The sequence below is a fragment of the Poromitra crassiceps genome, assembly GCF_964638095.1.
Source record: "Poromitra crassiceps genome assembly, chromosome: 11".
Taxonomy (NCBI): domain Eukaryota; kingdom Metazoa; phylum Chordata; class Actinopteri; order Beryciformes; family Melamphaidae; genus Poromitra; species Poromitra crassiceps.
The window spans coordinates 18290521-18306945 of NC_139643.1; the positions used below are offsets into that span (position 1 = coordinate 18290521).

The 16425-nt window shown below is 47.0% G+C and overlaps 1 protein-coding gene across 2 annotated transcripts in view; it reads left to right on the forward strand.

The window, feature by feature from the left end:
• The window catches only part of LOC310785525 (H-2 class I histocompatibility antigen, Q10 alpha chain-like), an 87815-nt gene that overhangs the window by 65674 nt on the left and 5716 nt on the right, over nt 1-16425 (forward strand). For both annotated transcript variants that reach the window (XM_083646644.1, XM_083646645.1), the window contains exons 5-6: nt 14564-14692; nt 14816-14946. In XM_083646644.1, coding sequence (XP_083502770.1) covers nt 14564-14692; nt 14816-14934 — 248 coding nt within the window. In that variant the 3' untranslated portion in view covers nt 14935-14946. The remainder of the gene's footprint in view (nt 1-14563; nt 14693-14815; nt 14947-16425) is intronic.

Sequence of the window (16425 nt, forward strand, 5' to 3'; positions counted from 1 at the left end):
GTCGGGAATTATGTAGCCTAATAAAACCATGACAAACGAATTCTCATTTTTAAATCAAGGTGTGTTTTTTCTGCAATGTAGGCAATAGTTGAAAATCAATGTGGCATTCCGAGGAGAGAAGAGTGTGTGCAGGCGCGAGTGGAGAGACATCCATGCCGTGCGTAAATGGAACCAATCAAGGATTTCCTGCACTGCACGGAGATGTGGAGACTGTCTGCGCTCAGGTGTATGTCTGCGTTTGTGCTAAGACCAGCTATTTCCTGGCGTTAAAATTGAGAGCACCCAAGGCGATTTTTTCTAACACATTGCGCTGGAACGCCTATTTTGGAACGGGCAACTCCCAAACCTCTCTTTGCGCTCGCCAAAAATACCGACGGTATCTTCCCCACAGCGCTAAATGACACTTGCGCGAGACACATGATAGGCTAGAGGCCCACCGACACGCCTGGGCCACGCCTACACCTGTGTCATCACAGCGCAAAACTGGATGGTGGAGGCAGAAGATAGCAATAAGAGGCGCGCAAACGATAGCGCCGTACAACGATAGGGCCCATAATGTTCTGCTCACAAACCTATTTCTGTAAAGTGTATCCACCATGATTCCCTCAGGAATACACCAACACCTTCCTTTTGTTTGTTTGTTGTTTTAAATAATAATAATTTATTACATTTATATAGCGCCTTCCTGCGTACTCAAAAGTGCTTCAAATATAGGGGGGAATCAACTCATCCACCATCGATGTGTAGCACCCACCTGGGTGATGCACAGCTGCCAGAACGCTCACCACACATCAGCTATCATGGTGGAGAGTTGAGGACTGAATGTAAGGGATGCTAACAAGGGATGATTGGTTGGTCATAATTGATGGAAGTAGCGGTCTCCCAAAAATCCATTCATAATAATTCATAATAGACCCTTTTCACAAGCCTGTTAAACCAGCCGGTCACGTGAACTCACATTTCATTTTGTTCTGCGGGACCGTCTAGCCTGAAGCTTTCACCCAGTGCTTGCAGGGGCGGGAGCATAGAGACACTGCGCAACGCGTCATCATTCAGAAACCACACCCAAGACGAGGGAAAACAGAACCCCCCCTCCAATCCTGGCCTTCTCCCATGTCGCGTGCATGGTTGCGTGTTGCACAAAAATATCGTATATACAGAAGATGAACACTCCAACTTACTTCTTGACAGCTAGATCCACATTTTTCTTCTTAATTCTCAATGGCTTCCTTGTTTTGCTCAGGACTCAGGAGTACAAAAAAACTTTAACTGGCGATTTTTTTACATTTGTTGTCTGCACAGCCCACCACACAACAGCTTTTAGCTATGTTTAATTCAAGGAAAATGATGCTGGTGTGTGGAAATGAACGGAGCTTTTCCCTCGTGATGGGCGTGGCCTATTTCATGCAGTGTCTCTATGGGCGGGAGTAGTTGCGTTGACAAACGCCTTCAGCCAATCAGCAGAACAAAACAAGTGACGTCATCACAGTGCGCTATTCAGTGCAGAGCCAGCCACTTTAGCATGTAGCAACATTAGCAAGCTAGCGAAGTAGCGTTATGGCTGATTCTGCTGTAAATGATTTTTGCCAAATTCAGTTGGAAGAATAGCGAAAACTTATTTTCCGCCGAGAAACTGCATAAAAAAAGAAAGCCATACTCTTGCTCTTGTTTAATTGCTGTTATTGAGTCTATTTCTGCTATAACTTATGGCTGTGTTTATGCTAATGTTAACGTTACAGCTAGTGAAGCCGCCATGTTTGCTACAGCATCGGCCTGTATCATCAACTACGTTAGTCTGTCCCTAATTGGCCAACTTGCACTGTCAATCACATGGCACTGAGCGCAGTCACTGATTGGCTTGTCTGCTTTGCAGTTTCTGCTAAAGCGCTTGAGGCCAGACGGTCCCGCAGAACAAAATGAAATGTGAGTTCACGTGACCGGCTGGTTTACCAGGCTACCTTTTCACTGGGGGCATTTTGTGCAAAAAAACCAGTAATGATGGTTTCCATCTTCCAAACATGGAAGTTGGAAACCCTCATTAGTGTTTTGCTTACCCTGCCTTTTCGACACAAAATGGCCCCCGTGAAAAGGGTCTATTGATTCTGAACTGATTCTCAACTTCCAAAATAGATTTATTTTTAGTAAGCGGTGCAGCCGCTTCTATAACACCCCATTTACACGTGTTTTTTAAATGCAACCTGTATCCGGAGAAGTTATCTGGATAATGGTCGCATTTAAAAACCTAAATTGTATGAAAGAGATCGGAACACAATGACTACATTTACATGCACACAATATTCCTGTTTTTGCCCATATTCGGAAAATGACAATATTCTGAGTAAAATGAATAATCCACTAATATTCCCGTTTACATGCAGCGGTAGCTCGCCCTCCTCGACACATGAGGGGGGCAGGAGAGAGAGATGCAGGTAGGCAGAGTTTTTCTGTTGAGAATAAACAGAGCAGCGCTATTCTTACCAGCATCACTTGGTCCATTTCAGGAGCTTGCTGCTGGAAAGTTTGGCGTTGCGATATTTGCACATCCAAGTCTTTCATAAAAAGTAGGCTAGTAGCCTACGTTATTACCTCGCAGTCTCGCAAGCATTTTGGACTTCCATGGGCACCACTCCCTCTTTAAATATCTCTCTTTAAATCGATGTTTCTCATCTCCTCCCGATCAGAAATGTGGGCTTTTCTTTTCGCATGTCAGAGATGATGGATTATATCATCATATCGCCTCTTCTAGTGCTTTCCAGCACACATCAGCTGACTGCAAACAGGCAACATGCCTCACAAACTGCAGTAAAAACCCTGATTGAGACGCATATTCCGAATGCGCTGTATACATGATCAAAGACTCCTCCAAAACCAGAATAATACTGGAATAACTCACATGTCTTAATCAGAAAATGCTAAATTCGGAAAAAGGCCAAATTTGGTAAATGCAACTGGAATATGCTGTTTACATGACCCTTATCAAATTCACAATATTGTCATTTTCCGAATAATTGTGGAATATTGTTGTATGCATGTAAACTAGGGCTGGGCGATATATCGAATATACTCTATGTATTGCGGCTTGTGCCACGTGAGATGTAGAAATTACTATATCGCGAACATTCGAGTATAATTGTCACGCATTGTTTATAACTTAAGCCGCCGGCATGACTCGCTTCACGTTTCCTCTTGTCAGCTCTCCCTCTCAAGGGAGAGCTCTGTCACACTCAGGAAGGGAGGGGGAATCACATGGATACGTCAAACGCGTCAAACCGCGTCAGACACACCCGTCCCCAGCAACCAACTCAAGCAGCTGGCGAAACATGGCCGCCTCCAGTGTGGCTGTTGACCGTTTCAAATGATAACAAAACAACCACTATTGCAATTTGCAATACATGTCCCACAAGGTTTCTGAGATTAGGGGAAAGTCTGAGGTGGCGTTACGCTAAACCAAACGTGGGGAGGAGGCAGCGGGTTTGTTTGGCGTTAACGTTAGCTGTTGTAGTGGCTAACTTTAGCTAGCTGGTTGTGGCTACCTAGTACAGCAGGCAGTGGTCCACAAGCTTGTTGTGACCAAAATCCCCGCATTTAAAGCACTTCATACTCCCAGAGCTGGCGTAAACCATAGAGAACCTCATGCATTACTCAAAATGAAACGTCCAGGGTTTGTGTCTGCAAAAGCAACTAACGCTAACGTTACATGCAAGGTAACGTGAAGCTAACGTAGCTAGCTGCGGGGCAGTCATGATCTATAAGGAAAACGAATGCGCACATTTACATAAAAGTCAACATCACATACGTGTCTTTTCTTTAATCTAGAGGCATCATTTTTCAGTCAACAGTGAAACGACACAGATATGATGGCGTATAGTGAGGCTTTCCATGCCTCACTATAGAACTGGCCCCAATGCAAAATTCAGACAGCTTATATGTTGCCGGTAACGTCATGCCAATAAGAGGCTAAATTACTATGCCTTTTATGTTTTATCTGCAGACTAAGCAGCTAGGCTTTCGGTTCTATAAAAGCCATTATTTTTTGTATTGACTATTGAGTGATACACTTTACTAAAACAATCATATTATATCAGAAGTGTTGTTTGTGTTCACAATAGTGATGTCAGATTTGCTTAGGTCTGTCACAACCTTAAAGAGCAGGACCCAAAAGCAGACACGGAGACAGATCCAACGAATAACAAGATTTAATTCGAACAAGGTAATTTTGCAGGCAGGAGACATGCAGGCTGGCAGGGATGATGATCCAGGCAGCAGGCGTGTGATCATGAACACAGGAACTGTAGACAGCTGGCAGCAGAGATCAGGAGACCTGAACACAGGAAAAATCATGAGTCAAAAATATCTCCTCAATGAAGATACAGGAACGATAAATCACTAGAGTGGCTAGGCGTACTACCACGTATGGAGACTAAACAATCTGGCGACGAGTCACTGGAGAGCCAGCGTATAAGTAGAGGTGTCTGGTAATTAGCTGATCACCACCAGCCGTGCAGCAGCCCAGGTACCAGGTGCAGAACTCCGCCCACTACACACAAACACTCAGGGGAGGGGGAAACACAGGGAGAAAAGAGACACACAAGACAAGACACTGCTGTCCCCTGACAGCACCCCCCCCTCAACGAATGCCTCCTGGCGTTCTCCCAGGCTTATCCGGATGGTCCCAGAAAAAATCCCTCAACAGGGAATTGTCCAAAATAAGGCTCCTGGAGACCCAGGACCTCTCCTCAGGACCATATCCCTCCCAGTCCACCAGGAACTGAAAACCACGACCCCTGCGGCGGGAATCGAGAATCCTCCGCACCGTGTAGACTAGTCTGCCATCAACGAACCGGGGGGGTGGTGGGGGCTCGGCCGGAGGGCACAACGGGCTGGAAGAAACAGGCTTGAGCAGAGACACATGAAAGGTGGGATGAATCTTTAATGATGCCGGTAACTCCGGAGGAGCGCTGCCCGTGCCTCTCTCCAAATCTGGCGGCAACGCCGGAGATTTGCCCGGACGGAGGGAACAGCCACTTCTTCCTCCTGGCTGGGGAAAAGGGGTGGTTGATAGCCCAGAGAGGCCATAAAGGGTGACATACCTGTCGCCGAACAGGTGAGGGAATTGTGCGCATACTCCACCCATGGCAGCTTTGCTCCAGTTGGATGGATGGCGAGCGGTGATACACCTCAGGGCCGCTCCCAGGTCTTGATTGGCCTGCTCTGTCTGCCCATTGGATTGGGGATGGTATCCAGAGGAGAGGCTGACTGTGGCCCCTATAGCCGCACAGAAGGCCCTCCAGACCCTGGCAGTGAACTGGGGCCCTCTGTCCGACACAATGTCCCGGGGAAGTCCATGGGGCTTAAACACATGCATTACGAGGAGCTCAGCAGTCTCTGCGGCAGAGGGCAGTTTAGGGAGAGCGACAAAGTGTACCGCCTTGGAGAACCGATCAACAATAGTTAATATAACAGTGTTACCTTCAGAGGGAGGTAGCCCGGTGACAAAGTCAACTGCAATATGGTACCAAGGGCGGTGAGGCACAGGCAGGGGCCGCAGTAACCCAGCTGGAGGCTGGTGGGAGGCTTTGCTGCGGGCACAGACAGAGCAGGCAGACACAAAGGCCTTAGTATCTGCTGCCATGGAAGGCCACCAGAACCGTCGCCTGAGGAAGTCGAGGGTGCGCTGGATACCCGGATGACAGGACAACTTGGAAGACTGGCCCCACTGCAACACTGGAGACCTAACTGAATCCGGGACAAAAAGACAGTTAGCTGGACCGTTACCTGGGTCCGGCTGAGCGCGGTGGGCCTCTCGGACAAGCGTCTCAATTTGCCAGGTAGCTGCGCCGATGACACAAGGAGGAGGTAGGATGGGCTCAGGCAAGGAACTGGTTTTCTCTGGGTCAGTTTGGCGGGAGAGGGCATCAGGCTTACCATTACGAGAGCCAGGCCGGTAAGTGATAATGAAATTGAATCTTCCAAGAAATAACGCCCACCGGGCCTGGCGGGAGTTTAGGCGTTTTGCAGAACGGAGGTATGCGAGATTCTTATGGTCAGTCCATACAATAAAGGGATGCTCAGCCCCCTCCAACCAGTGCCTCCACTTATCCAAAGCTAACGCCACTGCTAGTAGCTCACGGTTTCCCACATCATAGTTCAGTTGAGCTGGATTTAGAGTGAAAGAGAAAAAAGCACATGGGTGTACCTTATTGTCTTTAGGGGATCGCTGAGAGAGTATGGCCCCCACCCCCGTCTCCTATGCATCAACCTCCACTATGAATTGTAGAGAGGGGTCTGGGTGAAGTAACACCGGAGCAGTGGTGAAGAGCTGTTTGAACCTTGTAAAGGCTGCTGCAGCCTCAGGTGTCCAGGAGAAAACCACAGCAGAGGATGTGAGATGATTGAGAGGAGCCGCCACTGCGCTGTAGTTGCGGATGAAGCGTCGGTAGAAGTTGGCAAACCCAAGAAAGCGTTGGAGCTGCTTGCGGGTATTTGGAGTAGGCCATTCTGCCACTGCCTCGACTTTAGCTGGATCTGTCTTCACCTGCCCCTGCTCAATAATGAACCCCAGGAACTTCACACTGGAAACATGGAACTCACACTTCTCCACTTTAACAAAAAGTTTGTTCTCCAGAAGCCGGCGGAGCACCATCTGGACATGTTGAATGTGTTCCTCCATGTTCTGGGAAAAAATGAGGATATCATCCAAATAGACAAACAGGAAACGGTTAAGCATGTCACGTAGAACATCATTCACTAGGGCTTGAAACACGGCAGGTGCATTAGATTAGAGCAGTGGTTCTCAAATGGGGGTCCGCGGACCCCCAGGGGTCCGTGGCACTTTGCCAGGGGGTCCGCGAAAAGTTTTCAAGTAATTTTTTTTTTTTTTTTTTTTTTTTTTTAAATAAAATGCTACATGTTACTTATTCCTTCTCAAACTACTTCCTACATGGTGCTAGTCTATCAAAATATCTTGGCTGTCATTGATTGTGTTGCATAGTGGTTTTCTGTACTGTTGACAAATTGTGATATTGTAAGTCGCTTTGGATAAAACAAAAGTGTCTGCTAAATGACGTAATGTAAATGTAATGTAATAAAAAAAAAAATTTTTTTTTTTTGCAAAATCTTCATAGTTCAACGAAAATAGTTTATGCTTTAAATCTAAAATGGTTCATGGATTACATTCTAATAACAAACCTATCAAATTAAAAGTCAAGCACGTTACTGTGGAAACAATTAAGCTTAGCCCAAAATCACAAATCAGAATGAGGGGGTCCCCGGTATATTTTCTATCTTGTAAGGGGTCCTTGGCTGAAAAACATTTGAGAACCTCTGCATTAGAGAGACCAAAAGGCATAACTAGGTATTCAAAATGACCTATGAGTGTGTTGAATGCCGTTTTCCATTCGTCTCCCTCTCTGATTCGGACGAGGTGATAGGCATTTCGGAGGTCCAGCTTTGAAAACACAGTTGCTGAGTGAAGAGGAACAAAAGCAGAGTCTAGGAGTGGTAGTGAGTACTTATTTTTCACTGTGATGTCATTCAGGTGACGAAAGTCAATGCAAGGGCATAGAGATCCATCTTTCTTTCCCACAAAAAAGAAACCTGCCCCCAGTGGAGAGGACGAGGGTCTGATTAAGCCCGTAGCCAGGGACTCATGAATGTACGTTTCCATGGATTCTCTCTCCGGCCTAGAAAGGTTGTATAGCCGGCTACTGGGGAGAGGAGCACCAGGAAGTAAATCAATTGCACAGTCGTATGGTCTATGTGGGGGCAGAGACAGTGCATGTTGCTTACTGAACACTTCTCCTATACTATGGTATTCCGCAGGAACACTAGATAGGTCAGGGGGTTCGAGAGGGGAAGCTGCAGATTTAGTTGTGGGCGCTAAGGCAGACTGTAGACAGTGTGAATGACAGAAAATGCTCCAATTAGAAATAGAGCCTGTAGGCCAGTCATTATGGGGCTTGTGCAATTTTAACCATGGTTGGCCCAAAACTACTGGAATGTGGGGAGAGGGGATTACATACAACTGAATGGCTTCACGGTGATTACCTGACAGAGCTAAGATGAGCGGGACTGTCCGATGAGTTATTCTTGCCAAAAACTCTCCATTCAGTGCATTCACTACTCTGGGCACAGAGAGTGTCTCCAGAGAAATCTTTGCCTGCGTTACAAAGTCAAAGTCAATGAAATTGTCATCTGCTGCGGAATCTACCAGAGCTAGCACAGGAAGTGAAAATTGTTGCCATAGCAACGTAGCATCAAAGTGCATATTATTATTCTTAGAGGAGGATGGAGAAAGAGAGGTTCGGCTCACCAGGTTATCTCCTCCCTCTGATGAGCCTAGTCTTTTGACAGTGATGGACAGGCGGCGAGAAGATGGCCGGGCTGGCCACAGTATAGGCAAAGTCCCTCCCTCATTCGTCGCTGCCTCTCGGCCGGAGTGAGATGCGCTCTGCCCAGCTGCATTGGCTCCTCCGGGTCGAGTGGAGTAGTGGTGCTGACAAAACTGCCGGAGGAAGGCTGGTTAGCAGAGGTGGCATGATACACAGGAGTTTGAGAGCGTGGAACAGAAGGTAAAGGTGATGGATGGACCCCCCTCTCCCTACGGCGTTCACGTAGACGATTATCCAGCCGGATAGATAGGGAAATGAGGGAGTCAAGACTGGCTGTCTCATTGCGTGCAGCTAGCTCATCTTTAATAATGTCCGATAAGCCATGAACAAAAACGCTGCGTAACGCGGTTTCATCCCACCCGCTCTCTGCTGCTAAAATTCTAAAGTCCACAGAAAACTCCGCCACAGAACGGGCACCTTGCCGTAGGGAAAGAAGTTTGCTGGCCGCCTCCTTGCCCTGGACGGGGTGATCAAAAACCTTCCGGAGCTCGGCAGTGAACACCGGGAAAGACGTACAAACAGGCTTGTGGTTATGGTTCTCCCATAAGGCGGTCACCCACTGAGCTGCCCTCCCGGATAACAACCCCATAATGTAGGCTATACGTGACTGGTCAGAGTTAAATGTACCTGGTTGTTGTGAGAATATGGGAGAGCACTGAAAAATGAATCTGCCACAGGCTCCTAAATCCCCCATATAACGCTCCGGGGTAGGCACGGGGGGTTCCCGAGTGGCGAGGGATGGAACAGCCGGGACAGGGGCAGGCGGAGCAGGAGGTATATTGACGAGAGGAGCGCCAGCAGCAGCGGGTGGAACAATAGCCAGTTGTCCTAAGCTGGTAGTCAGCTCTTGAAGTGAGTCAACAACACGCCAGAGTAACGTGTCATGTTCTCCAAGCAAAATCCCTTGGTTTGTTATCGCATTACGGAGGTGGTCCATGTCCGCTGGGTCCATGTTAGCCAGATTGTTCTGTCACAACCTTAAAGAGCAGGACCCAAAAGCGGACACGGAGACAGATCCAACAAGTAACAAGATTTAATTTGCAACAAGGTAATTTTGTAGGCATGAGCAGGAGACATGCAGGCTGGCAGGGATGATGATCCAGGCAGCAGGCGTGTGATCATGAACACACGAACTGTAGACAGCTGGCAGCAGAGATCAGGAGACCTGAACACAGGAAAAATCATGAGTCAAAAATATCTCCTCAATGAAGATACAGGAACGATAAATCACTAGAATGGCTAGGCGTACTACCACGTATGGAGACTAAACAATCTGGCGACGAGTCACTGGAGAGCCAGGGTATAAGTAGAGGTGTCTGGTAATTAGCTGATCACCACCAGCCGTGCAGCAGCCCAGGTACCAGGTGCAGAACTCCGCCCACTACACACAAACACTCAGGGGAGGGGGAAACAGGGAGAAGAGACACACAAGACAAGACACTGCTGTCCCCTGACAGCACCCCCCCTCAACGAACGCCTCCTGGCGTTCTCCCAGGCTTATCCGGATGGTCCCGGAAAAAATCCCTCAACAGGGAATTGTCCAAAATAAGGCTCCTGGAGACCCAGGACCTCTCCTCAGGACCATATCCCTCCCAGTCCACCAGGAACTGAAAACCACGACCCCTGCGGCGGGAATCGAGAATCCTCCGCACCGTGTAGACTAGTCCGCCATCAACGAACCGGGGGGGTGGTGGGGGCTCGGCCGGAGGGCACAACGGCCTGGAAGAAACAGGCTTGAGCAGAGACACATGAAAGGTGTGGCCCGCGATGGAATTGCAAAAAAAAAAAAAAATTTTTTTTTTTGACAGTGCACCTGAATGCAACATGCAAGATACCCGCTGAATAAGTGTCCAAATGTTCATGTCATTCTGGCCAATACTCCACTTCTGTTATAGCATTTCAGTCTGGAATATGGAATATCTTTCAATAATCTTTATGTCTAAAAGGCTACATTGAATTAGAAATTTAAATAATTAACTCATTGGTTTTGGATTTATTTAGCTTCAAGACTGCATTTTTGTTCGTGTGACCCTCAACACAGGCTTTGATCATCCCGGGCCACTTACTGATACTTATGCTTAAATTAACCCACTCATATTCTGATTTATTTCAAGAAAAACATTTTGGCTAGTGGAAATTCTAATTGGCTGGTAACTTTAAAATCTAGCAGCCATATTGGCAGGTGGTCAAAAAAGTTAATTTCAAGCCCTGAGAGCAGGTGGTGACATAGGAGTGAGTGAGAAAAGGATGAAATATTGGTGGTTAAGACTGAATAATGACATCACAACTGTTAATTTAAAATGAGTTATTCCTCTAAACGTGGCTTCAAATGCACCAAATTTTTCACGCTGGTGCCGTTCGGCCCTCAGCAAAACCTGGTAGCGAGGACATTTTTTGTGGCCCTCTCTATCATCAAAGTTACCCATCCATGGGTTACGGCATGACAATATTTGTTCGGCCCCCGGCAACAATCTGGGTTTCTCATGTGGCCCCCCATGAAAAATAATTGCCCACCCCTGCCATAAAGGGTGACATACCTGTCGCCGAACAGGTGAGGGAATTGTGCGCATACTCCACCCATGGCAGCGGTTTGCTCCAGTTGGATGGATGGCGAGCGGTGATACACCTCAGGGCCGCTCCCAGGTCTTGATTGGCCCGCTCTGTCTGCCCATTGGATTGGGGATGGTATCCAGAGGAGAGGCTGACTGTGGCCCCTATAGCCGCACAGAAGGCCCTCCAGACCCTGGCAGTGAACTGGGGCCCTCTGTCCGACACAATGTCCCGGGGAAGTCCATGGGGCTTAAACACATGCATTACGAGGAGCTCAGCAGTCTCTGCGGCAGAGGGCAGTTTTGGGAGAGCGACAAAGTGTACCGCCTTGGAGAACCGATCAACAATAGTTAATATAACAGTGTTACCTTCAGAGGGAGGTAGCCCGGTGACAAAGTCAACTGCAATATGGTACCAAGGGCGGTGAGGCACAGGCAGGGGCCGCAGTAACCCAGCTGGAGGCTGGTGGGAGGCTTTGCTGCGGGCACAGACAGAGCAAGCAGACACAAAGGCCTTAGTATCTGCTGCCATGGAGGGCCACCAGAACCGTCGCCTGAGGAAGTCGAGGGTGCGCTGGATACCCGGATGACAGGACAACTTGGAAGAGTGGCCCCACTGCAACACTGGAGACCTAACTGAATCCGGGACAAAAAGACAGTTAGCTGGACCGTTACCTGGGTCCGGCTGAGCGCGGTGGGCCTCTCGGACAAGCGTCTCAATTTGCCAGGTAGCTGCGCCGATGACACAAGAAGGAGGTAGGATGGGCTCAGGCAAGGAACTGGTTTTCTCTGGGTCAGTTTGGCGGGAGAGGGCATCAGGCTTACCATTACGAGAGCCAGGCCGGTAAGTGATAATGAAATTGAATCTTCCAAGAAATAACGCCCACCAGGCCTGGCGGGAGTTTAGGCGTTTTGCAGAACGGAGGTATGCGAGATTCTTATGGTCGGTCCATACAATAAAGGGATGCTCAGCCCCCTCCAACCAGTGCCTCCACTTATCCAAAGCTAACACCACTGCTAGTAGCTCACGGTTTCCCACATCATAGTTCAGTTGAGCTGGATTTAGAGTGAAAGAGAAAAAAGCACATGGGTGTACCTTATTGTCTTTGGGGGATCGCTGAGAGAGTATGGCCCCCACCCCCGTCTCCTATGCATCAACCTCCACTATGAATTGTAGAGAGGGGTCTGGGTGAAGTAACACCGGAGCAGTGGTGAAGAGCTGTTTGAACCTTGTAAAGGCTGCTGCAGCCTCAGGTGTCCAGGAGAAAACCACAGCAGAGGATGTGAGATGATTGAGAGGAGCCGCCACTGCGCTGTAGTTGCGGATGAAGCGTCGGTAGAAGTTGGCAAACCCAAGAAAGCGTTGGAGCTGCTTGCGGGTATTTGGAGTAGGCCATTCTGCCACTGCCTCGACTTTAGCTGGATCTGTCTTCACCTGCCCCTGCTCAATAATGAACCCCAGGAACTTCACACTGGAAACATGGAACTCACACTTCTCCACTTTAACAAAATGTTTGTTCTCCAGAAGCCAGCGGAGCACCATCTGGACATGTTGAATGTGTTCCTCCATGTTCTGGGAAAAAATGAGGATATCATCCAAATAGACAAACAGGAAACGGTTAACTCATTCACCGCCAAAGACGTCTTTGACGTGTTATCAGGAATAGCCCTCCCCGCCAATGACGTGTTTGACGTGTTTTTGTTTTTATTAGTGCAGCGCGTAGTTCAAACACTTCTCCAGCCTGTGACATGTTATCAGGTCCCTAGCCTCAAAGACAAGCCGACAACACGTTATCAAACACATACCGCAGCTGTTGTTTTGAAATGAGCAGGAGCAAAAACAGAAAACAGAGAAACGCGCTTCCTTGTGCAGAGGAGAAACGCCATTGAAACACCCCTCGGCGCGCTGCACGAGCTGATCGGCTTGCTGCAGGGCAGCGGACATCGATCGTTCGCGGTAGTCAAACCCGTGACCAACATGATCGATCATAACGCTCCGGGGTAGGCACGGGGGGTTCCCGAGTGGCGAGGGGTGGAACAGCCGGGACAGGGGCAGGCGGAGCAGGAGGTATATTGACGAGAGGAGCGCCAGCAGCAGCGGGTGGAACAATAGCCAGTTGTCCTAAGCCGGTAGTCAGCTCTTGAAGTGAGTCAACAACACGCCGGAGTAACGTGTCATGTTCTCCAAGCAAAATCCCTTGGTTTGTTATCGCATTACGGAGGTGGTCCATGTCCGCTGGGTCCATGTTGGCCAGATTGTTCTGTCACAACCTTAAAGAGCAGGACCCAAAAGCGGACACGGAGACAGATCCAACGAGTAACAAGATTTAATTTGCAACAAGGTAATTTTGTAGGCATGAGCAGGAGACATGCAGGCTGGCAGGGATGATGATCCAGGCAGCAGGCGTGTGATCATGAACACACGAACTGTAGACAGCTGGCAGCAGAGATCAGGAGACCTGAACACAGGAAAAATCATGAGTCAAAAATATCTCCTCAATGAAGATACTGGAACGATAAATCACTAGAATGGCTAGGCGTACTACCACGTATGGAGACTAAACAATCTGGCGACGAGTCACTGGAGAGCCAGGGTATAAGTAGAGGTGTCTGGTAATTAGCTGATCACCACCAGCCGTGCAGCAGCCCAGGTACCAGGTGCAGATCTCCGCCCACTACACACAACACTCAGGGGAGGGGGAAACACAGGGAGAAAAGAGACACACAAGACAAGACACTGCTGTCCCCTGACAAGGTCAGAGCTATGGAATATTAAATCATCCATCTTTGCTCACTACATCTGCCCTTTCTTTCTTCTTCTTTTTTACCCCAGGTGTGCATAAAATACAGGTTAAGAACTTATTTTTTTAATACAAAAATGTGAAATAATTATCGGTTTATCGTATCGGTTATCGGCCAGGAGAAGCATATATTTATCGGTTATTGTATCGGCTCTAAAAATCCATATTGTGCATCCCTAATCTTTGGTCCATATTGCCCAGCCCTACTAAGATCTTTGTTGTCGTCAGTGTTGGGGGCGGGGCTAGTAACGTGTTTTAGTACTAAATGACCATGTTAGTTTTTCAATTATTGTAATCTGTTAGTAGTTACATTACATAGAATATTTTTACTCACTGACTTTTTCATGTATACACGAGACTTTACAAAATGTTTGGTCATGGAAATTTGGTTTAACGTCATGGAAAAGTCATGGAAATCCATTGGTCAAAATGTGTATGAACCCTGAAGGGTTAAATTGAGCATTTATGAGAGCTTTCAGAAATATCGAGATATATATCGTGTATCGCGATATAGCCGAAAAACATCGCAATATTCTTTAGAGGCCCTATCGCCCAGCCCTAATATAAACGTAGTCAATGTGAGCCAGACTACCCCCAAATGTGGTCTGGCAGATCCGATCACATTTTGATCACAATGCGTTTACACCTTGAATTAGCATGCATTTTCCCTTACCCAGATAATATCCGGATACAAGACACATTTAAAAACCAGGTGTAAATGGGGTGTAAGTGACTGTGTGTTTGATATGAGATGTGTGAGGGTGAGGTGCACCTAGATGTGTGTTTGTGTTTTATGTTTTTGTGTTTTAAAAACATGTTTTAGGACCAAACAAACTAAATGACAACACTGGAGATATCATCACCGTGGTCGTATGGATCATCGGAGGGGTTGCTTTTGCTGCTTCGCTGATTATGTTGTTTCGATGTGCTGTAAAGTGGATGAGAAGATTTGGTAGGTGCAAAATACAACAATAGTCTTCTCTCAACTAATATATTGTTTGACTGAACTGTAAAATAATAAAATATAAACATAATGCTTATGAAGAGTTTAACATATTTTGTCTTTATTACACAGCAAAGGGACCAGCATCAAAGAAGAACAAACTCATGGATGTATTGGCACCGGATCAAGAGACAGATCCTGGAACGTTCATGTTATACGGCTCTGATGGGGGTACCACGAAGGGAGAGTAGTGGCTTAGCGAGGTAACTTCAGGTTTAACCCTAGGTTTGCCGTACCACGACGCTAGTTAACTTCTTATCGAGATAGATCACCATAGCAACTTATGCTCTACGGCTAACCTGCTTTGTAGCAGGTTAAGTTCAGAGGATAAGATCAAAACCCATGAAAGACCCACCTGCTTACCAATCAGCTCTCTGGAAACAGCGAGTCACCATTCATATGGTCCCCATATGAGAAATACATTGCATTCCAATGAAAAAGAAAAAAAGAAAAAAAAAAGGCTCCTGTTGAATTTATCAAGGACTAAAGCCTTGCACTTGTTGCAGGCTACATTTAAATTAAGCCCTACTTACCACTTTGGCATATGTTTTATTTATATATTCATTTTTGTGCTCTCAAGTAGCCTAGATACGTTGTTTGACCCCGCCGATCGATTGCAGCTGAATGGTGAGTGGAGAAATATCACTAAACCGGCATAAAAAGGTTACATAAACGTCTCCAAAGCGCACGGTGCTGTGTGCGCAACGGAGCTGAGGCTGATGTTGGGTTGGAAATGGTCATACATGCTAGAATAGCCTACTACATCTAAGCAATTTAATATGGGATCGCCTGCACACAGATGATTCATATCTAGGCTACTCCTGCATTTTGCAGCTGCAATTGTGTTGCTTTCAATCAATCAATCAATCAATCAATCATTTTTAATACATATCCCAGAAGGGCACTTTGGTTTACATCAGGCAGCAGTGGTTATTAAGACCATTCTACTCCCTTCTGCCAGGTCGCAGCGTGCGCTGCGCCCCGTCCTGCGCCCCGCCCTTTTGGCCTGTATGATGTGATTGAACTTCATATTTCCAGCATCATTATATGAAATATGGAGATATGCGACTCTGCTGACAATAGCCTATATATGTGACCACAAAATAGGCTATTTTTTATAAATGAAGTCTATGCCCGCACGTACTGTATCGATTCAGTTCAGAAGCCCTTTTTAATTTTATTATCATTCTTTTTTTATTGATTAGCCTATAGGAATTATTCAATCAATGCGACTAAACACATCATGAGATCATTATTATTCATTGAGCCTAAATGGTCTATACATACGGATTTTGGACTGAGATAGATTACACTTGCTTCCACTCGCAAAAAAGACATGCCGGTTTTTTTTGTTTATTGAGAGGGTGAATTGAGCTGCTGTAGATAGCCTACGTGGAGGCAGAAACCGCTCTTCAAAGAAATTACTGATGTGGATAAAAGTGGTAACTTTAGACAGTCATTCAGGAACAGGCTAATAATATCCAACGCGGACTTTTATTCTGACATACAGTAGTAAAGCTTCACGATTTGCGGTTTCAATGAATGAGGAAATAGGCGTGTCTGGCGCTGTAGAAGTTAGCAGTCCATATTGCATTGGGATTGGCAGTTGTTAAAAACCACGCCTCTTTTGCGGGCACGAGCTCCTGTGCACGGGCATTTTCATGTGCACGAGCTCTCAGCTT